The sequence below is a fragment of the Euleptes europaea genome, chromosome 14 (genome assembly GCF_029931775.1).
Source record: "Euleptes europaea isolate rEulEur1 chromosome 14, rEulEur1.hap1, whole genome shotgun sequence".
NCBI classification, from domain to species: domain Eukaryota; kingdom Metazoa; phylum Chordata; class Lepidosauria; order Squamata; family Sphaerodactylidae; genus Euleptes; species Euleptes europaea.
This window is the reverse complement of record NC_079325.1, coordinates 6104719-6128547: the sequence shown is the minus strand read 5'-3', so window position 1 is coordinate 6128547 and position 23829 is coordinate 6104719. Positions and strand designations below refer to the sequence as shown.

Sequence of the window (23829 nt, the reverse complement as noted above, 5' to 3'; positions counted from 1 at the left end):
CCATGCTGCCAATCAGAACTGGCAATGCATCTCAGGGGACAGATTAGCTCCACCCAGGGCAGAACTGCTACCACCTGTTCTGCTCCTTTCTCTACCATCTCTGTTGATGGAGGGTAACTTTGTTGTTAGGTAATGCGTATTTTGTGGGATGCGATGGGCTTTGTTGCTGATGTATGTGAACAGATTTTTCCTAATGTGTAGAGTTGCCAAACTCTAGGTGGGGTCAAACGATTTCCCAAAATTACAACTGATCTCCAGATGACAGAGATTGGTTCCTCCAGTAGGGTTGCCAATAGCTGGAGATCTCCTGCTATTACAACTGATCTCCAGCCGAGAGAGATCAGTTCACCTGGAGAAAATGGCCGCTTTGGCAATTGGACTGTATGGCATTGAAGTCGCTCCCCAAACCCCGCCCTCCTCAGTATCCTCCAAAAACCTCCCGCTGCTGGTGAAGAGGGACCTGGCAACCCTATCCCCCAGAGAAAATGACGGCTTTGCAGGCTGGGCTCTATGGCTTTATACTCCAATGAGGTCCTTCCCCTCCCCAGGCTCCACCCCCAAATCTCCAGGACTTTCCCAATCCGGAGCTGGCAACCCTACTAACAAAGGAATCCACTTTAAGTCTGCATTTAGTAGAGAAGTTTTAAAGGCCCAAGTAAATAAAGAAATAAATACAAATACAACATGATTAAGGGCAAATGAGGCCAATTCAGAGTAAGGGCAATGATTGTTGACTCACTTTACCGTTCCTCTGAATGTATGAACCCTTTGGGGCCCTTTTAGATTCATTCCTGTCTACAATGCATTGTGCAGGGGTGGAAGCATTCCTAAAAAACACAGCCCCTTTGCTGTTTTCTGCCTAGCCCTGAGGCTAATGATTTCTGTCTCCTTACATGCTGCAGTTGTGATCGGTAGCCCCTTCTAAGGGACACAGTACTGGCAAGTAGGACTGGTGTGTTTTCTTTCAAGAAGAGCAGGGTCGCCAGCTCTGGGTTGGGAAATCCCGGGAGATTTTGGGGGTGGAGCCTTGGGAGGGTGGGGTTTGGGGAGGGGAGGGACCTCTAACGCCATAGAGTCCACCCTCCAAAGCAGCCATTTTCTCCTGGGGAACTGATCTTGGTTGCCTAGAGATCATCTGTAATAGCAGGAGATCTCCAGGTGCCACCTGGACGTTGGCAGCCCTAAAGAACAGGGGTAACAAACAGGGATGCCAGCTATCAAAGCATGGGACATTAAATTCTTAATTTCAGAAAAGAAATGGTGGTGGTGGGGAAATCATTCCAGGAAGTTCCTGGAAAACAATGTTCTTGTTATTTATTAGCAGGCTTTTCCTTAGAAACCCATACTAGGTACACAGATATGCAGCGTGATTGCCAGGAAATGCGATGGGGCATCTGTCAGTCGGCGAAGAGAAGCCAATACATGTTACGAGAGAATCAGTCCTGGACAGCCCTCTCTGAATCCACACCTGAACCTGATCCAAATTATACCTAACAGTCTCGAAATAAATATTCCGGCAATTCCTGAGACCATTTTACTAAATTACCGGTATATACCAGATATACAAAAAGATCTACAAGACATATTCCTTCATATGTTAACAACAGCTAGAATTAACTTTGCAAGATATTGGAAAACAAACAAATTCCCGGACATAAACAATTGGATAGATAAGGTTAAACAGACTTATGTATTCAGTTTAAGGTTAAACTAACTTATTATAAAAATGATAAAGATATGGAAGATCTAGATGCTGTCTGGATCCAAATAATCTCCAGAATGGAAAAAAACTTTCAAAAATCTAGAACGTGGTGAGGAAGACGAGTAATGTTTTTGCTGGCTTTAATGTGCCTAGCTGAGTTTGTTATCCATTATTACTACTACTACTACTACTACTATTACTACTACTTTTATCAGTAACGGTATGTAATTTTGATTGATATTTTTGCTTCTTTTTCTTTCCCCCAATTTTATGTATGTATGTAATTTTTATTTATGTAATAAAGTTTTTAAAGAAAAAAAAAAGAACCTGATCCAGGCTCCCTGAGGTAAAAGATGGCATCTGAAAAGCTCGAGGCTGTGCTCTGGTTACGTATTAAAAGCGTTCGGCTTCTAGAGTTTGTATCCGTTGCGGCCAACCCAGAGGTTTCAAACTGCCAGCCCATCACATCAAACTCCAGGTTGGGAAATTCCTGAAGATTTCAAGGGTACCACCTGGAGAAGCCAGGGTTTGAGGAGGGGAGGGACCACAGCAGGGTATGATGTCATAGACTCTACCCTCCAAGCAGCCATTTTCTCCATGGGAACAGATCCCCTGGCTCTCGGAGATTGATGGTAATTCCGGGAGATCTCCAGGTATCACCTGGAGGTTGACAACCTTACTGGTAGCTCAGTCTAAGCCTTGAGATTCTGGATTCAATCAAGGCACAGGGTCTTTAACATCCTAAGCATAAACTGCAGGACTTTAAATTGATGGTAATTTCCCAGAGAACAGTTGGATATAATATTGTGAAATAAAAGAACACAAGAATAAGCTTTCCATAAGTAATAAAAGGGAACAATATCCTTTGGGGAGTCATGGGATTTCATGTGGGAAGCGACCACCAGGGTCATCTAGTCCAACCCCCTGCACAATGCAGGAAATTCTAAACTACCTTCTGAATATTCTTATAATGGAAAGGAATGATGCTTCGGGGGGGCCCTGGAAAAATTTCTTCCTACTTGTTCTATTCCTCTAAAACTAAGGAATAGTTTTAATTGCTGAACATAGTGTACCATCACTGCACTGCAGCATAGGTTGTATAGTGTTTAAGAATGCCGAACAATCAAAACACTCTTCCAGAGGTATTCTTGTTGCACAGGTATATTGGATGGAGAATACAGGAGCATGGAATTTATCATGTGCATGATGTCAGGCCACGGAAAGACGTATTTGGATTTGCATTTTTAAAAACTGTAACCACACGGATGTCACAAGATCCGCATGGAAACACCACATACTTCCTGGATAAATGTGCTGCTAATTCAGCAAAAGTTGGGCCTATTTTACCAAGGCAACCGAACTTTCAGGGTAATATTTACCGCTAACAGAAGCTCGGTGTCCGACACAATTGGTGACATTTTGAATTTTGGCACTCATGAAAAATGAAAACCAGCAAACCCTGACTTGAAGTTCTCTGTGCAAGTTACAGAGAGAACCACTGCTGGAGTCTAGCTCTTGAATTAAACAATGCGATAGCATATTTCTGCGCAGGAAAGACTTTCAATTAATGCTAATCAAATTTGCAGATGACACCAAGTTAGGAGGGGTAGTTAATACCCCGGTGGGTAGGGTCAGAGTTCAGAATGACCTCGATAGACTGGAGAGCTGGGCCATAAGCAATAAAATGGATTTCAATAGGGAGAAGTGTAAAGTACTTCACCTAGGCAGAAACAACATAAGGCACAGGTACAGGATGGGAGATAGTTGGCTTGACAACAGTACATGTGAAAGAGATCTGGGAGTCTTAGTGGACCACAAACTGAACATGAGTCAACAGTGTGATATGGCGGCTAAGAAGGCCAATGCAATTCTGGGCTGCATCAATAGGAGTATTGTGTCTAGATCAAGGGAAGTAATACTACCACTGTATTCTGCATTGGTCAGACCTCACTTGGAATACTATGTCCAATTTTGGGCTCCACAATTTAAGAAGGATGTTGACAACTTGGAGCGTGTCCAGAGAAGGGCGACCAGAATGGTCAAAGGTCTGGAATCCATGCCGTATGAGGAGAGACTTAGGGAGTTGGGTTTGTTTAGTTTGGAGAAGAGAAGGTTGAGGGGAGACACGATAGCCATGTTTAAATATTTGAAGGGATGTCATGTTGAGAGGGAACTAGCTTCTCGGTTGCTCCAGAGACTAGGACACTGAGTAATGGATTTAAACTAATAGAAAAGCGATTCCACCTAAACATTAGGAAGAACTTTCTGATGGTGAGGGCTGTTCGACGGTGGAATGCACTGCCTTGGAGGGTGGTGGAGAACCCGTCTTTGGAGGTCTTTAAGCAGAGGATAGATGGCCATCTGTCGGGAGTGCTTTGATTGAGGGATCCTGCATGGCGGAGGGAGGGTTGGGGTCACTGGGGATGTGGGGGGAGGTAGTTGTTAATTTCCTGCATTGTGCAGGGGGTTAGACTAGATGACCCTGGTGGTCCCTTCCAACTCTATGAGTCTATGATTCTAATTACATTGGTACTAGGATTCCATTATGTGTAAAATCTCAACATCCATGTTACTTCTCCACTAAGTTTATCTATCACAATCAGAAACCAAATCATGGCTTGGAGACAGGGTTGCCAGGTCCCTCTTTGCCACCAGCGGATGGTTTTTGGGGTGGACCCTGAGGAAGGCAGGGTTTGAGGAGGGGAGGGACTTCAATGCCATAGAGTCCAATTGCCAAAGTGGCCATTTTCTCCCGGTGAACTGAGCTCTATCGGCTGGAGATCAGTTGTAATAGCAGGAGATCTCCAGCTAGCACCTGGAGGTTAGCAACCCTACTTAGAGATCCACTGAAGTGAATGGAGTCGGGTGGACGGAAGTTGGTTTTGCCAAGGCAGTGGATTAGTCGGGTGTGGGGATGACACTGCTTTTTGGTTCTCAGCGTTAAAAAAAACTTGCCCTCCCAGCTGTTTTGAAAACTTCGCCTCTGCAGGAAGAAAAAGCCCTGCAATAAAAATGCTTTTGAATTTAGTAACCCACAAGGGTTTTTCCCCAGTTCTTGTTTTAAAGAGTTAAGTGAAGGACTAATTTGAGCCTTATTAACACACTTTTAAAGTGTCAGGATGATCTCACCATGCCGAGGTCTCTGATAATTAAAACGGTAAGGCTGCAAATAGCAAAAGCATCTTAGGCAGAACTTTCAGGAATTATTTTGAGATGTGTGGAGGCTCCAGCTTTCTTAGGTGCCAACTTTACCTATAATATTAAGGGCCACTATTACATATGTGGACTTATGATGCAATAAGAAGTAGAGGAAGAAGAAGAGTTGGTTTTTATATGCCGACTTTCTCCACCACTTAAGGAAGAATCAAACCGGCTTACAATCACCTTCCCCTCCCCACAACAGACACCTTGTGAGATAGGTGGGGCTGAGAGAGTGTGACTAGCCCAAGGTCACCCAGCTGGCTTCATGTGTAGGAGTGGGGAAATCAACCCGGTTCACCACATTAGAGTCCGCTGCTCATCTGGAGGAGTGGGTTCTCCAGATCAGACTCCACCGCTCCAAACCGCCGCTTTTAACCACTACACCACGCTGGCTCCCATAAGGAGATGGGAGGTATACTTTCTTAATTTGTCAGAGGTTGTACGATTTCTGCAAATCCACTTTTCAAATGCCTGCTGAACGTTTCAGACAGTGCAAAATAAAGCAATGGGGGTGGGGTGGGGAATTAAAACTGAAAATCACATATTCCTACTCAGACCTCTACCAAAAACACAACAAAGGGAGCTTTGACTCTCAAAAGCTTATACCCCAAGAATCTTGTCGATCTCTCAGGTACTACTGGACTCAAATCGAGCTCTTCTACTGCAGGTCAGCATGGCCACTCTCTGAAATTGTGGCTCAGAAAGCTCTGGCATGGTGTAAGAAGACCCCTCAGTTCAAAGGGAAAGAGATATTGTTCAGATCAGAATGCTTAACATGTTTCTCAAGCTCCCTTTCTTTCTCTCAAGAGACACAAATCTTGTAATTCAGTGTTGCGAATGTTGCAATGGCTGGCTTGCGTCCCGCTTATTGAATTCTCACCACCAAATGCCCCATTGGAATCGAGACACATAGAAACACAGAGCTGGAAGGGACCCCAAGGATCATCGAGTCCAACCCCATGCACATTTCAGGGAATTCACAACTACTTTCCCCCAGTGACCCCTGCTCTAAGCCCAGAGGAAGGCAAACAACCTCCAGGATCTCTGGCCGATCAGTCCTGGAGGAAAATTGCCTCCTGATCCCAAAGTGGCGATTGTCATTACCCTGAGCATGTAAGAAAGGGCCACGAGAACCGAGCACTGGCTCTTCCCTTCTGCCCGCCCTCCCTCCCATGATCTGTCTAAGTTCACAGAATCCACATTGCTGTCAGATGTGCCATCAAGCCTCTGCTTCGAAACCTCCAAAGGAGGAAACCTTCCTCCTGAGGAAGACTGTTCCACCGAGGAACCACTCTAACTGTCAGGAAGTTCTTCCTAATGTTTAGCCAAAATCTCTTTTGGATTTAATCTCAACCTGTCGGTTCTGCTCCGACCTCGTGGGGCAACAAAAAACAACTCCGCCCCACAGATGCCAGGAAGAAACCCCACAACACAACTACTCTGCTCTTACCAGGTTCTGCATGAGTGCCATTGCTGCGTGCTTCTGTGGAGTCTGCCACATCGCCGCTCATCTTGATATCTGGAAACGAGACACACGCTGATTTTAATAGCAGGCCACAATCTTCGGCCCATGTGTCTTCCACTGAATGGCATCAATGAGTACGCAATCATGATAAGCCATCAGACTTTCAAATTCCTGGTCCCTACACATCCACACTCCGGAATATTCATAAGTTCAGGCAACACACAGGTTCCTCCTGCCGCCTGGTACTCTCCGCTCCCTTCCATTCAACTCTGAGTCCTCTCTGGCGTCTTCTTCATCCACCTCCTGGACCACTGCTCAGGAAGGAGGGATGGAGATGAGGAAAGGCAAAAACAAGAGGAAAGGGCAAGGTCTTTCTAGGACTTTCCTTCTTGAAGCTGGAGAAAGCCAGGTCGGGGCGGCTCAGGAGGAGGAGGAGGAGGAAGAAGAAGAAGAAGAAGAAGAGGAGGGGGAGGGGGAGGGGGAGGAGGTTGTTATTCCAATTTTCTCTATCTTAAGGAGTCTCAAACCGGCATACAATCACTTTCCCTTCCCCTCCCCACAACAGGCATCTTGTGAGGCAGGTGGGGCTGAGAGAGTTAGGAGAAAACTGTGTCTAGCCCAAGGTCACCCAGCAGGCTTCATGTGGATAAGTGGGGAAACTAACCCGGTTCACCAGAATTAGAGTCCACTGCTCATGTGGAGGAGTGGGGAATCAAACCTGGTTCTCCAGATTAGAGTCAACCGCTCCTAACCACAGCTCTTAATCTCTGCACCACACTGGCCCAGCTTTCAATTGCACCTGTATCCTAACCAGCCTGCCACATTTCTCAGCCATGAAGGCCAACCTTGACAGCCTCACCCCATGGTCATTACTTGGATGATGCGTCAGGTTCTGTACAGCCATGGTTCCCAACTTTCTGGCACGGTGACTGTGACCCACAAGTCCTATTGACTGGGTATGGTGAGCATATACAAATCAGCACACAGAAATGGATAACACTGCAAAAGACTGGGACCCAGAAGAACAGGCAATGCAACCCACTTTTGGTTCAGGACCAACTGGCTGGAGAACAACACTGTATAGGATGGCTGAAGTCTGTACTTATACACGCTTACTTTTGGTTCAGGACCAACTGGCTGGAGAACAACACTGTATAGGATGGCTGAAGTCTGTACTTATACACGCTTACTTACTCACTGAAAAAGGATCTGGTACGAAAACGGCAGCAGAATAATACTTACCTCCTAACAATGAGCATGTGCATAGCACTCATCTTCAAAGTTCGTCACATTCATCATTTCTTACAACAATCCTGCACGGTAGGCCAGTCTAAGTATCCCCAAACACTTTGTACTGCACAGTGTCAACCTAAATTATAAAGGCATTTTGCCTCATGGGGCCTGTTCATGGCCAGTGTTAATCACTAATATTGTAGATCGTGACTGAGAATGAACCAGTCGCCTAAAGACATTCCGCCAGAGCGACATCTGAACCCAGACCCTTCAATTCAAAGCTCAATTTCCTCACTGCGGTGCTGCAAAGAAGCTGGAACAATGGAAGAGGGCTCCTTTCCTGTTGGGTCATCTCCTCCCAGATGATTTCCATTGCATTTTCATGTCCATAAACACAGATGGGGTGCTAGCCTGCCAAGCAAACCAACCAAGCCGCCTTCCCCTCGTTCATTAACATTCGGCCAACACGTCAAGAGTGTTCAGTTAGAATTTTAAACAATTTACCCTGAGAAGGACGCTCCCTGCCACCACCGTTTGGGACCCCCAAGTCTTCACCAGCATCAGCCGAAAAGGAATTTGGAGGCCTATGTTCTTTCTCAAGGTGCTCTCATAACTCTTTGCGTGAAGAGAGTCCAAGCAAAGAATCGAGGAGAGAAAGAAAGAGCATTTAAATACACCTGCACACCCCCTCCCTGTGGCAAAAGCACTTTTAACTCTTTGCAACCTAATTGGAGGGAGAAATTTTTTGAAGGCAATTTGCATAAGCTCCCAGTAGCCAATTCCCTTTTTTTTCAGTACTGGAAGGCAATTTGCATCAGTTAATAACACTTTTATAACGCTCCACGCGTGTTCTCTGCGGTTTAGCCAGGTGAGTTCTCCCCGTTAAAGAGACATCGCTCTGAATCCATTGAAGGTTGCCTTGTTTAATGGTTCTTTCCACCCAGGCAGGAGACAATCCATGCAACTTTTCCATTGCATGTGCACAATAAGACCGGAAGGAGTTTGAGAATGACCAAAGAGCCTTCAAGGCTTAAGGAAACAAGATTGACAAAGAAACCTGAAAGAAGCAGGCCAGTTCTGTCTTAAAACTGTATGACTCTGGGCCACTTCAAAGATAGGACCAACAGTGAAATAGACACACGTGAGATGGTTTTCATGCTTTTGCCGGTATCATGAAAGGGTTTGTCTGGGTCAGGCCAGAACTATGGACAACTGTACCAACCCGGATGCAGACCTGTAGACTGGCTGACATAGGCCTTTTATGCAGAGACTTTCCTTGCAGTAGGGTTGCTAACCTCCAGGTACTAGCTGGAAATCTCCTGCTATTACAACTGATCTCCAGCCGATCGAGATCAGTTCAGCTGGAGAAAATGGCCGCTTTGGCAATTGGACTCTATGGCATTGAAGTCCCTCCCCTCCTCAACCCCCACCCTCCTCAGGCTCTGCCCCAAGAACCTCAAAGAGGGACCTGGCAACCCTACCCTGCAGTCACCCCCACCGACTGCTTCGGGGCTTCCTTTTGATTATGCATGCTTTTCCCGCCCATCAGAGGTCGCCTTGCTCTCCCTGCACGTTTTGCCTGCATTTTCCAGACGCTGTTTTAGCCAGAATCTGGAAAGTGCAAGCAATACGCGCGGGGAGAGTGAGGTGACCTCTGATGGGCAGAAAAAGCATGCATAATCAAAAGGAAGCCCCAAAGCAGTCAGTGGGGGTGACCACGGGAAACATCCCTGCATAAAAGGCCACAGAGTCCCTGATAGCGTTGCCAACCTCTGTGGGTTGGCAGAACACTAGGCAGGATATCTTGTTCCATTATCCAAACCTCCAGGAATTTCCCAACTTGGAGTTAGCAACCCTAACTTCTGTGCACTGCAGACATTTATTTATTTCATTTTTATCCCTTCCTTCCAGCAAGGAACTCAGGGCAGCACACTTTGTTCTCCTCTCTTCCACTGTATCTTCACAACAGCCCTCTGAGGTAGGTTAGGGGGAGACTGCGCGGCTGACCCAAGGTCACCCAGCCAACTTCAGTGGCAGAGTGGGATTTGAACCCGGGCCTTCCAGATCCAAATTTAGCACTCCTAAGCACTACCCCACACTGGCTCTCATTTCATGCCTCTTAAAATCTAGTGTGCATGAAAGCTTGTGCCACAATAAATGCATTGGTTTTTAAGATGTCACAAGACTTTTAAAAAACTGTTTTGGCTGCAAGAAGAAGGCCAACCCTCTGGAACTGACTCCTGTAAGAGCTTAAGATTTAAATCATAAAAAAAAAGAAAGACATGACATCATCCCATGTACCAAACACAGAAGGGATAAAAGAGACCTGGGCTATTGAAATCACGGACCAAAAATAAAACAGAATTCCAGTGGCATCTTACAGACTGCACTTAAAAGAATTTCAATCCATGGCTGAGGTTCACAACAGACAGAGAAAATTAGGACCTAAACTTGGCAGACATAGGGTCCTCTAAATGCACAAAACTCTGCGGGGCAATTCTCACATGAATGTTGATTGCTTGCACATTGCAGCACTGAGATGTGGTTTTGCACATGTGAACAAGCTTTAAACATCACCTGCTGAGCTCATGGACTCTGGCGATAAGGAGGCCAGCCTCCAGGTGGGACCCGGGGATCTCCAGACTACAGAGGTCAGTTCCTATAGAGAAAATGGAAGCTTTGGAGTCTGTATGGCATTGTAGCCCACTGAGGTCCCTGTCCTCCCCAGGCTCCATCTCCAAATCTCCAGGACTTTCCCAACTAGGGTTGCCAGGTCCCTCTTCACCACCGGTGGTAAGTTTCTGGGGCAGAGCCTGAGGAGGGAAGGGTTTGGAGAGGAGAGGGACTTCAATGCTATAGCGTCTAATTGCCAAAGAGGCCATTTTCTCCAGGGGAACTGATCTCTATCGGCTGGAGATCAGTTGTGATAGCAGGAGATCTCCAGCTACTACCTGGAGATTGGCAACCCTAGCTTAAGGCCAGCTATGGTTTCCCTTATCAATGCTGGCCTCCCTACCCTACTCCACCATGCCTGGATGCTTCCATCTTTTGGCAGGCTCCGCACCTTATTTGAACTGCCTGCAGGCCCTTCTGCGGCCTTATGCCACAATTCAATGCGCCATTGGGGAGATGCGATTCTTACTATTTTATAGGGCTGTTTTAATGCATCATTTTTATGAGCTTATGAAGTTTTATTGTATATTTATTGTTTATGTGAGCCACCCTGAGTCCGGCTTTTGCTGGGGAGGTCGGGCTATAAGATAGTTGGAACAAACCAACCAACAAAGAAATAAAATAAACTTTATCTGGCGATTGCATGCTGTTGGTATGGCGCGGCCCCGATGCAGAGCGCACAGCCCTGATAGGGATACTTGGAACTGTTGCCAGCCTGCCAGTTATAATTAAATTGGATTAAACATCAAAGAATCACTGGTTAATTGCAAAGGTTAGGGCATCACATGGCGCATAATCAGCCAATCGTCTACAGATTCCTGGTGGTAAAAAATGCCTTCAGACCCGAAGCTGTCAACCTGATGGGGTTGCTGGCGATGTGGTTTAGGAAACCGATTTGGCAGGAGCAAATTTCCCTGGGAAGACGGTTCCTGCTTCTGACACGTCACAATGGTGGGCAGCTTTTTTTGCAGAAGATGGGAATTTCCCTGGCTGTCCCTGCAGGAGCACAAGTGGCTTGTAAAGGCACCTCAGATGGCTTCATCGAGTCAGCCCAAGCAAACGAGGGATCTGGGCCTCAAGCTCTTACGCCAGGCAGCCGGTTTTATTACCACATGTAGCAGGTTTCACCTGCCAGCTTTCCCACACAACTTCCTGCCCTCAGCTGGACGGTGCGAGAAAGTTTTGCTACCCAGTCAAAGAGAAGGTCCTTCCTTTTCAGATGCCTCTGTGGCTGTTTGGGCTGCCAAAGAGGCCAGCTGCTTTCCAGTGTGAAAACCCAACGTGAGGTGCCTCCCCAGCATGACGTAGGGTTGCCAACCTCCAGGTGGGGCCTGAAGAACTCTTGGAATTACTACAGACTACAGGGATCAGTGTTCCCTTGGAGACAACAGCTGCTTTGGAAGGTTGCCTCTATGACATTATACTCCAACGGAGGCCCCTCAGGGTTGCCAGGACCCTCTCCGCCACCAATGGGAGATTTTTGGGGTGGAGCCTGAGGAGAGTTGGGTTTGAGGAAGTGAGGGACTTCAATGCCATAGAGTCCAATTGCCAAAGCGGCCATTTTCTCCAGGGGAACTGATCTCCATCGGCTGGCGATCAGTTGTAATAGCAGAAGATCTCCAGCTAGTACCTGGAGGTGGGCAACCCTAAGGCCCCTCCTTTTCCCAAACCCCGCCCTCCCTAGGCTCCACCCCAAAAATCTCCAGGAATTTCCTATCCCAGAATTGGCAACCCTAAGAATGAGGAAGGAATAGGGTTGCCAGCTCAGGTTTGGGAAATACCTGGAGATTTGGGGGGTGGAGCCTGAGGAGGGCGGGGTTTGGAGAGGGGAGGGACTTCAGCGCCATACAGTTCAATTGCCAAAGCAGCTATTTTCTCTATGGGGACTGATTTCTATCGCCCAGAGATCAGTTGTAATAGCGGGAGATCTCCAGCCACCACCTGGAGGTTGGTGGTCCTAGGTAGGAACTTTGAGAAAGCAGAACCAACCCCCCTGCCATTGATATGTTCTTCAACATTTCTTCCATTACCATGAGAGGTATGGGGGTGATCAGCCAAAACCACTGATTTTGGACCCTAGAACACATGATAAGAAGTGCCGACCCAAACACTATTATACTTACAGTCATAGAGTTGGAAAGGGGCCACACAGGCCATCTAGTACAACCCCCCGCTCCATGCAGGATCAGCCTAAAGCATCCCTGATAAGTATAAGTATTAATCCAACCACTGCTTGAGAGGGGGAGCTCACCATGTCCCTAGGCAGCCAGTTCCACAGCTGAACTACTCTTACTGTAACCCCCCCCCCCAATATCCAGTCAGTACCTTTCCACCCGTAATTTAAACCCATTATTGCAAGTTCTATCCTCTACTGCCAACAGGAACAGTTTAGACAGCAGTGTTCGAAGTACATCACATATATGATAATAAGAACATAAGAAAAGCCCTCCTGGATCAGGCCCATCAAGTCCAGCAGTCCGTTCACACAGTGGCCAACCAGGTGCCTCTGAGAAGCCCACAAACAAGACAACTGCAGCAGCACCATCCTGCCTGTGTTCCCCAGCACCTCATATAGTAGGCATGCTCCTCTGATACTGGAGAGAATAGGTATGCATCATGACTAGTATTCATTTTGACTAGTAGCCATGGATAGCCCTCTCCTCCATGAACATGTCCCCTCTTCAAGCCTTCCAACTTGGCAGCCATCACCACATCCCGGGGCAGGGAGTTCCACAATTTAGCTATGCATTGTGTGAAGAAATGCTTACTTTTATCTGTTTTGAATCTCTCACCCTCCAGCTTCAGCAGATGACCCCCCCCCCCATGTTCTGATATTATGAGAGAGGGGGAAAAGCTTCTCCCTGTCCACTCTCTCCATGTTGTATTGGAGAGTTGTAATCCTTACGACAATCTTGTAAGGTAGGTGAGCATTACTATATCTGCATTACCGAGTTGATAGCTGAAGGTCAAGCTACCCGTTCCATGCAAACCGCTGCCCCCATAGTGCAATTTCTTTCTCCTTTAAATAGGCCAAGGATTGTGGTTGAAATGTTGCATGTAGATATAAATGCATGACATTGCAAGTATGTTGACAGATCTATAGGTCTAAATGAAGCAACCTGTTCAAAAGCCAGACAAACCCCAAGAAAGCCATGAAAGCCCATAGTCAGTCATCGTTCCCTGGGGTCATTGCTAGGGATGCGGCTAAGATCTGTACTGTCTTTTATTTCCAGTGGGGAAACGTATGCATCATACTGTCCCCAATAGATAGCAGATTGATTATAACTGGGTCTGAAAAATAAATAAATGAATAGGGGAGGGGCACACAACTGAAGATGTATGTCATTACGCCTGTGAAGCCAACTGCGCATGCGTTGCGCATCATTGATTGCACTCTGCTGTTTAGAGAGGGGGCCTGTGTTTTTGCATGGGGAGTGATGCACATTGCTAGGTAACGAAGTGTGTGGGGCATACCACATTGGGACAGCCCTCTGTTTGCTTTGGCAGATAAGTATCTTGAACACATCATGACGGTGTGTGGCAGGGCAGAAGTTTTTCCCAATACACATCTTGACTTCTTACTTCGGTGCTTGCTTTCTCACATGAGAGGAGTAGGGGGTTACTGGTGTGTGTGTGTGTGTGTGTAGGTAGTTGTGAATTTCCTGCATTGTGCAGGGTTTGGATTAGATGACTATAGGGAATATCTTCTAACTGTATGATGCTATAATTCTAGGAGCTGGGGATCAAACGTCTCTGGTAGCTTCTACATGTTCCCCCAAATGTGTTTTATCCAGAGTGCAGGATATCAGTTAGAAGGATTGTTTGATAGTGGGAGAAAATCTCTTAGCACATGCTCAGAGTCCCTCTTCCTGTTTGACAGATCAAACACAAGTTGAACTATGGCTATCAGACCTTCTTCAAACTGAAAATGAAGAACCAGCCAAGCCCTCTTTTACCCATCCATGTCTATCCGCTTCCTGCTCAGCTTTAGATTTGTCTGACTATACCAGAGAAGAAACAGATCTGTTTGTTATCTCCAGAGCCACAGAGAGGGTAGAGGCAACAGACATGGGCACGGGGTGAGGAAGAGAATTCCCTTCCACATATTTTCTCTTCACTGACATTGTCAAGGATGGGGTACCCATGAACACACATGAAGCTGCCTTATACTGAATCAGACCCTCGGTCCATCAAAGTCAGAATTGTCTACTCAGACTGGCAGCGGCTGTCCAGGGTCTCAGGCAGAGGTCTTTCACATCACCTACCTGCCTAGTCCCTTTAACTGGAGATGCCGGAGATTGAACCTGGGGCCTTCTGCATGCCAGGCAGATGCTCTACCACTGAGCCACGGCTAATGGTGAGAGGCCAGACAGAGGCAACACCATTTTTTTCAAAGGTAGAGATGCAGTCACTTTTTCTCATCTGCTAGTGTGGACACCTGATGGGTTATCCTCAACCACTTTGTTAAATTTATGAAATATCTTTTCTGTCTTAGCAATTAGGCTCCACAGAGCTGAAGGCTTAGCCAAGTCTTAGCTGCAGAATCCTCCTTTTCCCCCTCCACTTGAGAGCTTCACCTCAGAAGAGAACACTCCTGAGCATGCAGAGAGAGAAAACGCTTCTTTCTTACCCACTGCATTTATACTCCTCCTTTCTCATTTATACCCAAAGCAACTTCAATCATTTATTTTATTTAAAACATTTTATTAGCTACCTTTCTTCCTTATGGAGCTCAAAGGCGGCTTACACTTCAAATAAAGTATGTTATTTATTTATTGAAAATGTTATTTCTCCTCCTCCATCTTCTCCTTACAACCACCCTGTGAGGTAGGCTAGGCTGGGAGTGTACGACTGGTTCATGGTCACTCAGCAGAGTGGAGATTCGCACCTAGGTCTTCCCTCCCTCAACTACACAGATGTCTGAGGGCAGGAGGATGGGAAGGTTGCCGGGTCAAAGGTCCAGACTCCCAGTTTGGAGAAACGAAGCACTCGAGATCTCTGCGCTTCCTACCACGATGCCCCCCTGCAGCCAGAGCTGTGCAATTCACCCACCTCATCCAATCCCATGTTCCCTGCACTCTATCTCGCCCTTAGTCACATGCACCCATACACGGGAGGATACCAGCGCAAACAGGTAAAAGCAAACTGACAGCTCCAGGCACTTTTCCCCTGGTCTTTCCAAAGGGATAACATTTGGGATCCAGGCCTCATCCCAAACCCCAGCTCTCCAAGCCAGTGAGAGTCCTTCTTATTCCCAGAGGATTCCTTACCTGCGTGCATCATGTCCAGATTCACCATCCTGCTCGCCGACAGGTAACCGCAGCCTGGCCAGCCTCCGCCAAAAGTGGTGCCCGGTGGGGCTGCCAGCTTCTCTCTCCTCCGCCACCAAAATTCTCCCTCCAGCTGCCTCTGCCGCCAGCTGCTCCTAGCACCTCTGGCTGCGCACTGCCGGTTGCCACATTGAGGCAGGTGAGCACATTGCTGGGGCCGCACCCCCTCACACTCCTCGTCCCGGGCGAGGATCCTTGACATCCAAGGAGGCTGGCAGGCGGCCCATGCAAAGCGGCCCATTTGCATGTCAGCAACGCCAATCGAGGCCTGTCGGCAGAGGGGAGGCGGGGCAGAACCCAATGGGGAGGCAGCCAGCACCCCCCCTACACACAAACACACACCTGAGCCCTGCTCCGGGGACACACCTTGCAGCACCTGCCTCCACGGCAGATGTCAGAAGGGGGCTGCAAATTCAAGGGGGGTGAGAAGGAATCCTAGCTCGGATTCATCTCCTTAAGGAAACGTGTTTGGCTTCCCTTCCACCTGGGAAAAGGGGAACGTAGGCCAAGGCACCTGCCTGGGCACGCCGGGGAGAAGGCCGCAAAGCACCAAAAAGAAGGATTCTTGCTCATCCTCGAGAAAGGGCTTTTGATCTTCAAAGAAGGTGTGGCAGGCAGGGGATCCCGAAATCCAGGCAGGCGCGGGAGAGTGGGTGGGTGCCCACCCGCGCCAGCTCGGCTCCGCGTGGGCACGGAGGTCTGGTTGCGATGTTGGGGTGACTCAGCGCGAGCGATAGCGATCTGTAGAGATGGAGACACTCGAGCCCAGAGAGACAGAGAGGGAGGGAGACGAGGACTTGCCCGAGGAGCCAGGGAGACTCAGTGGCAGAGGAATGAGACATCGTCGCTTGGAGAGGGTTCTCCACCTCCACCCCTGTCCGCCCCCAAGCCTTGAAGCTTCATTAGTAGGTCTATTCGTCACTTTGCACACATCCACAGTGACTGTCAAACTTTCATCATTTTGGCCTTTGTATTAAACGCAGCTCACAAAGTCATTTATGTCGTTCTGCCACAGACTTCCCTGTGAGATTCTGGGCAAGTCATTTATTACACACATAAGATGCAACATCAGACCCACCAAACCTCAGGGTTCTCTCGCTAGGGTTTAGCAGCCAGATACCCCTGGGAAGCCTACAAGCAAAGATGAGGGCTTTCCCCTGTCGTCTGCCTCCAGAACCTGGCATTCACAGGTATGCTGCTCCTGCACAGAGAGGTTCCATTGAACTATCATGGCCAACAGCTGTTCTCCGTGAATGAATCTCAGCCTTTTGAAAAAACAGCTATGCTCGTGGCCACCCCCACATACACATGAAGCTGCCTTATACTGAATGAGATCTTTGATCTATCAAGGGCAGTATTGTCTACTCAGACTGGCAGCGGCTCTCCGGGGTCTCAGGCTGAAATCTTTTATATCACTTGTCACTTGGTTCTTTTAACTGGAGATGTCGGGGATTGAACCTGGGACCTTCTGCCTGCAAAGGAGAAGCTCTTCCCCTGAGATGCAGCCCCTCCCCACATCTTGTAGCAGTAAATTATAGAAGCTCATGATTAGGGTTGCCAATCTCCAGGTACTAGCTGGAGATCTCCTGCTATTACAATTGATTTCCAGCTGATAGAGATCAGCTCACCTGGAGAAAATGGCCGCTTTGGCAATTGGACTCTATGGCATTAAAGTCCCTCCCCACCCCAAACCCCGCCCTCCTCAGGCTCCAACCTAAAAACCTCCCACTGATGGCGAAGACGGACCTGGCAACCCTACTCATGATTCATCTTATCAAGACATACTTTCTTTCAACAACCCTGAAACTGTTTCCAAATCGATTCAATCTTCTGCGGATCCAGCAGGCAGAAGGGAAGGAGGACGGTACCCCGGACTTGCAGGTTGTATGGCTAAGGGTCCCGACTCAGGTAGAAGAAGGAGAAGAGCTGGTTTTTATATGCTGACTTTCTCTACCACTTAAGGGAGACTCAAACCAGCTTACAATCACCTTCTCTTCCCCACCCCACAACAGACACCCTATGAGGTAGGTGGGGCTAAGAGAGCTCTCAAGAGAACTGTGACTAGCCCAAGGTCATCCAGCTGGCTTGATGTGTAGGAGTGGGGAAACCAAACAGGTTCACCAAATAAGCGTCTGCCACTCATGTGGAGGAGTGGGGAATCAAACCCGGTTCTCCAGATCAGAGTCCAAACCACCGTTCTTAACCACTACGCCACGCTGGCTAGGTAGGGGGGTGGGTTGTGAATTTCCAAGGAAGGAACTAAAGGCCCTTGGTCAAGGCAGGCCTTTCATACAGGGGAGTGGGTGACAGTCAAAACAGGGTTGCGTGCGGGCGGCTTAAGGGAAAGGGGCAAGCAGGACAGGGTGGGGAAGTTGGTCACACCAGGAGCTCAATCTGAGAGGGAGATGCCAGAAGCTTTATGCAAATTATGCAAAGCAGACCGTCTGCATAAGCTTTATGCAAATCCACTGTGACCCTTCTGCACTGAAATCTGAGAAGCAGCAAGTCTCTCCCCCACCCCCAATACATTGTGATGACCTGAACTCCGGGAGAGGAAAAAAGGCCTGCTAAATTTGCCCTCAACAAAGCACCTGAAAGCCCCTTTACAAGTGCGTCAGAAAATCCAGATGAAGAGGTTGAGGTCAGTATTTTCCTATGCCCCGACGTCTTCACTAGATGTTTGCAACGGAAGCTGCAACCCACAAACTGCATTCTGCTACACAAAGCAGGAATTTGCTGCAAGCGAGATCCCAGTTTACCTGTGGCAGGGAAGCATGATTGGTTCACGCAGATGTGTACGTGAGAAGCCAGTGTGGTGTAGTGGTTAGTGTTGGACTAGGATTTGGAGACCCAGGTTCGAATCTTCACTCTGCCATGAAAGCTCGCTGGACAACCGTGGGCCAGTCACATTCTCTCAGCCTAACCTACCTCACCGGGTTGTTGTGAGGATAAAATGGAGAAGGGGAGGATGTTGTAAGGTGCTTTGGGTACCCCTTGGGGAGAAACATGGGATATAAGGGAAGTAAATTACGTTCACATGTTCAGTTGCATTTCTGAAGGCAGGCCTTTCAAGCAAACTTGGAAGCTGAATATGTAAGCAGAATCCAATGCGCTGGAAGAGCATTGAGTTTGAAGTGGAACAGGAGTGCTGACTTATACCATAGATAGTGGCATATTCACACACGCAAGTGATCACTAGGTGTTGCTATCATTTATTAACACTATTTATAGTCTGCCTTTCTCACTTGGACTCAAGGTGTGTTACACAGAGTAAGTCACTCAAATCAACAGGATGGGGCATTAAATAAACAATGCAATAGGGTTAGGGTTGCAGAACCAACCAGAAGGCTAAATAGAGTACTGAAACAAAGCACAAGTATTAATACGACACAATAATGATGCAAAATTCCATAGCAGGATGCTGAAGTCAGCACACTATACACCAGGGGTGTCAAACATAAGGCCCACGGGCTGGATCCGGTCCCTTGAGAGCTCTTATCCAGTACGTGAGCCACTCCACCCTCAACCTGGGCTGGTGAGGCATGGCTCGGACCCCACCAAGTGACATTTATGTCATATCCAGCCCTTGTAACAAATGGGTTCGACACCCCTGCTATACACAGAAGTATAGACCGCAGACCCTAATGATTTTTCCAAGTCACTTTGGGAATCGTTTAGTACAGTGCAACATCACGCTGGTACAAACCAGCTAGAATTATCACGTGAATTGGCTTTTCCAGCAACAGGGTATGGAACCTAGGGTTGCTGAGCCCCTCTTCGCCATCAGCGGGAGGTTTTTGGGGCGGAGCCTGAGGAGGGCAGGGTTGGGGGAGGGGAGGGACTTCAGTACCATAGAGTCCTATTGCCAAAGTGGTCATTTTCTCCAGGTGAACTGATCTCTATCGGCTGGAGATCAGTTGTAATAGCAGGAGATCTCCAGCTAGTACCTGGAGGTTGGCAACCCTAATGGATCCCCTATCAATTAAAAAAGGTACCTGATCGAGCTGGTGCCTCTAGCACCCAGGGGTCATTGTTAGCATAAGCACTCAAAATCCAAGTTACCCTCTCGGGTCCTGCTGTCTGGGGCCAAGGCGCTTCCTGGCAGCACCGCAGCGACAAGCAGTTAACAGTCCAGAGGTCTGGACTTTGGTCCACTACGGTAGCTGTCCGACAGCTTCTCCCTCCCGGGGTTGCTGGACAAATAGAGAGGTGCCCAGCGCCCCCTTGTGTCCCTTTGTGGAAGCAGGAAACATTTATAGTATCCCACAACACAACAAATATCTATAGCAGGGGTTCCCAAACTTTTCGGTCATGGAGTCATGGAGCACTTTTCAGGAGAGAAATTTGTCATGGAGGACTAATTTTCACCGAGCACCTAGATGCTAAACTGAACGACAGTAGTATTTTTCTTTTCAATCTCTTCACGGAGCACTAGGAGATGCTTCGCTAGCTTTAACCTGTACTATGGGAACCACTTCCCTCTCTTTTTTAATTGCAGTTTTACCTTTTCCAGCATCTGGACCTATCTTTCATTAGTTCTCTGTCTTTTAAACACGCTCTATTTCCCCCCACTTCTCCCTGGCCATTTATGCAGGGTCAATTTTGATGCCCGCTCAAAGCTCTTTTTTTAAATGCGACCTTTAAAATGCCTATTCACGGTCCCGATGCAAAAGGAGAAATTCTACCCCCCCACTCGCCTGCTCCTTTGTTCCTTCCATTAGCAATCGCCATTTGCATAGCTAATGCGTGGCTGTCATTTTGCATTCTTCCTTGAGGGGATTCTTCGAGGCGGCGGCAGAGCAAACACAAAAGGTTGCGTTAAAGGGGCTCTTAAGAAATGCTAAGCAGGTATGCGTCGGTTTCGCAGTCACTTCCTGAATGACGGTGCAGCGTGAAAAACTCAAAAAAATATGCGGGGCACTTCAGCCTGGAACACTCTGCTAATTTCCAAGCATAAATAGCCCCTCTGTTCTACGCTTTTCTTAAATCACTAATTCTTTCCTTTCATTATTAAGCTTGCCCGACCAAAGGTCTTGAGCAGAAAACCAATACATCACGGCAGATCAAATGGACCAACCAATATAACATGACAGAACATAAAAAGAAGATACCAAATCGATAACATACTTATATCTCATAAAACCTGCAACACATTAAAGAGCATATAATGATCCTTTATAGTTTCTCATAAAATCACAAAATCATACTCCTTTTAACGTTTCATGGAGACCACTATTGTCAGATATTTTGCAAATCCCATGGTTTTCAATGAAGAGCATCAAGACTATGGGAAGCTGTGGCTCAGCGAAAGAACAACTTTGTTGCAAACAGACGGTCCCAGGTTCGATCCCCAGCATCTCCAGTGAAAGGGTCTGGAGCAACAGGTGTTTGCCTGAGAATGAGTCAGAGGAGACAGTTCGTGAGACAGGCAGACCAGCAGTCTGACTCACCGTGAGGCAGCTTCGTATGAGTAAATTTTCCCCCGGATTGTACCCATTTGGTGTTATGCTGGAGCTATTTCATGGATCCAGTCTCTTGCCCTTGGCCAAGACAGAATCCACACACCCAAAAACCCTCCAGCGTTTGACAGAACAGAACAGGTATACTTGCTTATGCTGTGTGAATAAGGAAGTCCCGGGAGCCAACTCTGGCTCCGAGCAGTTTCGACAAAGCCTGGGTACTTCCACTGGCAAAGAACCACTGCGAATTACAGCCATACACATTCTGGTTTGGAAGGGAATGCACCGTCACGGTGAAAACCTCTCCGTTTCACTTGCCAAACATTAACATTGCCAGAATAGGAAGGGGCTGTAGCTCAGTGGTAGAGCCTCTGCTTGGCATGCAGAAGGTCCCAGGTTCAATCCCCAGCATCTCCAGTTAAATGGACTAGGCAAGTAGGTGATGTGAAAGACCTCTGCCTGAGACCCTGGAGAGCTGCTGCTGGTCTGAGTAGACAATACTGACTTTGATGGACCAAGCTTTTGATTCAGTATAAGGCAGCTTCAGTTGTTCATGTGTTCAGAATAATTTCTTCTAAAGTATTACAACTTTGCAGGGGCCGGTTCCAAAAGATAATTGAACAGCACCACCAAAAAAAAAAAAAAAAAGTAATGACAGACAAGTGTGCCCAAATTTTAGATGAATAACTAGCATATACCAGCAACCTACACATACAAGGGAAAATGAGTACAAACAGCTGACATGAATACCGGCATCGCGGTGGAAATGCAGTCTAGCAGTTCCCCCTTGTGGAGATAACCCAGCATAAGAGTGACATTTATCTTATCAAAAATGGAGTAAGAGATCTGGAGCCTCAGTTTTTGCATTGTAAGGCACCATGCTCAGAAACAGTGGTATATCAATAACCAAAGAAAGAATAATTTGGGGAGGGGCCGTGGCTCAGTGGCAGAGCATTTGCTTGGCATGCAGAAGGTCCCAGGTTCAATCCCCGGCATCTCCAGTTAAAGGGACCGGGCAAGTAGATTATGTGAAAGACCTCTGCCTGAGACCTTGGAGAGCCGCTGCCAGTCTGAGTAGACAATACTGACTTTGATGGACCGAGGGTCTGAGTCAGTATAAGGCAGCTTCATGTGTCTCATGCACATAGGGAAGACTTTGAAATCTCTCTAGTGTTAATGGGAATCTGCATGTCCCTTGTATGGCAGAGAGATGCAAAGAAAAAAATTAAGTTTGTTGATTCTTTGTATTATTAGAGATGGAGATTAATTTTAGGTGACACCCTGGGTATGGGCAACAGGTTAGTGAGAGAATGACTTCTCATCTTGTTCTCTACCACATTTTTACCCCACTCTTTCTCTAAGTAGCTCAGGTAGCACGCATGATTCCCCACCCTGATTTTATCCTCTGAATAGCCCTGTAATGTAGGCTGGGCTGAGAATGACTGGCCAGAGAACTTTGTGGTCATGCAGGAATTTGAACTCAAGCTACCGCAGTACTCTAACCACTACACCGCACTCCCTTCTTTTTTTATGGTGAGAGATGTACAGAGCCCCAACAAGAACCGCATCCTGTGCGAAAGCTTACAGGTAGAACCAGAAGGATGAGACGCCCGGGAGAGGGTTCGTTTTTAAAAAATCAGTTTATTCATCTTACATATGATAAATAATCTTTCTTTTAAAAAATAACTTTCCATTCAAGTTTTTATCTGTTTCACTTCATATGGTAATTAAAAAACAACAACCTTCCAACAGCCCCCTCCTTCTCCCTGGAGAGAGATGTACAAAAATAGTTCTTGGCAAAAATTAAAAATACAATTATTTTCAAAAATGAAACGTTGGCGGTGCTGAAATCTCTGGCCAAGAATGTCCAGAGTAATAAGTGATAAGGCACATTGTGGGTGTGTGGAGGGAGGAAGAGCCAGTGGAGGCGGAAGAATGCAAAAAGCAGAACTGTCACACCGGGGCCAGTCCAAGGTATTTTGCACCCCCTTTACCTGCTGCGCTATCAGCTATGCCCAAGCCAAACCTCTGTGGCACTGACACGGGGCGGGTGGGTGGGGGATTTGCTTTGGACCAAGCTGGCAGCAGGGTAGGCCCAGGAGGTGAAGCCCATCACCCGCCATGCTGCTGATGGCTGGCAGCCGGTCACGCCCCTGCGGAGCAATCGGTACCCGCCCCACTCCGGTGCCCCAGGCAGTTGCCCGGATGGCTCGGCCTAAGAACCGGCCCGGGGTCCTTGAAGCCGGCAGCTGGCTTTTCTCTCTCCATCAGAGCTCCGATGCCTCTAAATGGCAGCGATGGGCAGGAACCACACAGGCAAAGCTTTCCCCATCATGGCACGCTGGGAAAGGCCTCATTTGTTGGATTTCAGCCTGCTTGGGGAGGGTTCTTTGCAACTGTATTTCGCTACCAGATAAAAGACCTCACCTAGCAGATGCTGGAGACGACCTTCCTCTGCCGGAGACCCCGGAGAGCGACTGCCAGTCAGAGGAAACAACAGGGAGTTAGATAGGCCAGAGGCCTGATTTGGTGTCAGGCCGCTTCACATCGGATGGGTTCGCTTCTGGTCTAACTGAAGTGCGGAGTTGGCAAACAGCACAGAGCCGGAGCGGCAGGCTCAAGCGTGGCCCAGATCGGACACCGTCACCAAGGGTGACACAAATCCACATGGCCACATGGCTGGCTATTCCTCCTCTAGCGCCTCCTTGTTCCCTGCTCCAGCTAATAAAAATGGGGCCCTTGCAGTTACAGACTGGCCGTTTCTGA

The 23829-nt window shown here is 47.7% G+C and overlaps 1 protein-coding gene across 1 annotated transcript in view; it reads right to left on the bottom strand.

Moving 5' to 3' along the window:
• POU2F3 (POU class 2 homeobox 3) overlaps window positions 1-16446 on the bottom strand; it is a 96213-nt gene extending 79767 nt beyond the window's left edge. Inside the window, exons 1-3 of the mRNA XM_056860860.1 lie at window positions 16270-16446; window positions 15545-15872; window positions 6354-6422 (exon numbers count right to left, since the gene is read on the bottom strand). Of these exons, the coding sequence (XP_056716838.1) occupies window positions 6354-6422; window positions 15545-15872; window positions 16270-16446 (574 nt within the window). The remainder of the gene's footprint in view (window positions 1-6353; window positions 6423-15544; window positions 15873-16269) is intronic.
• Window positions 16447-23829: the final 7383 nt, after the last annotated feature.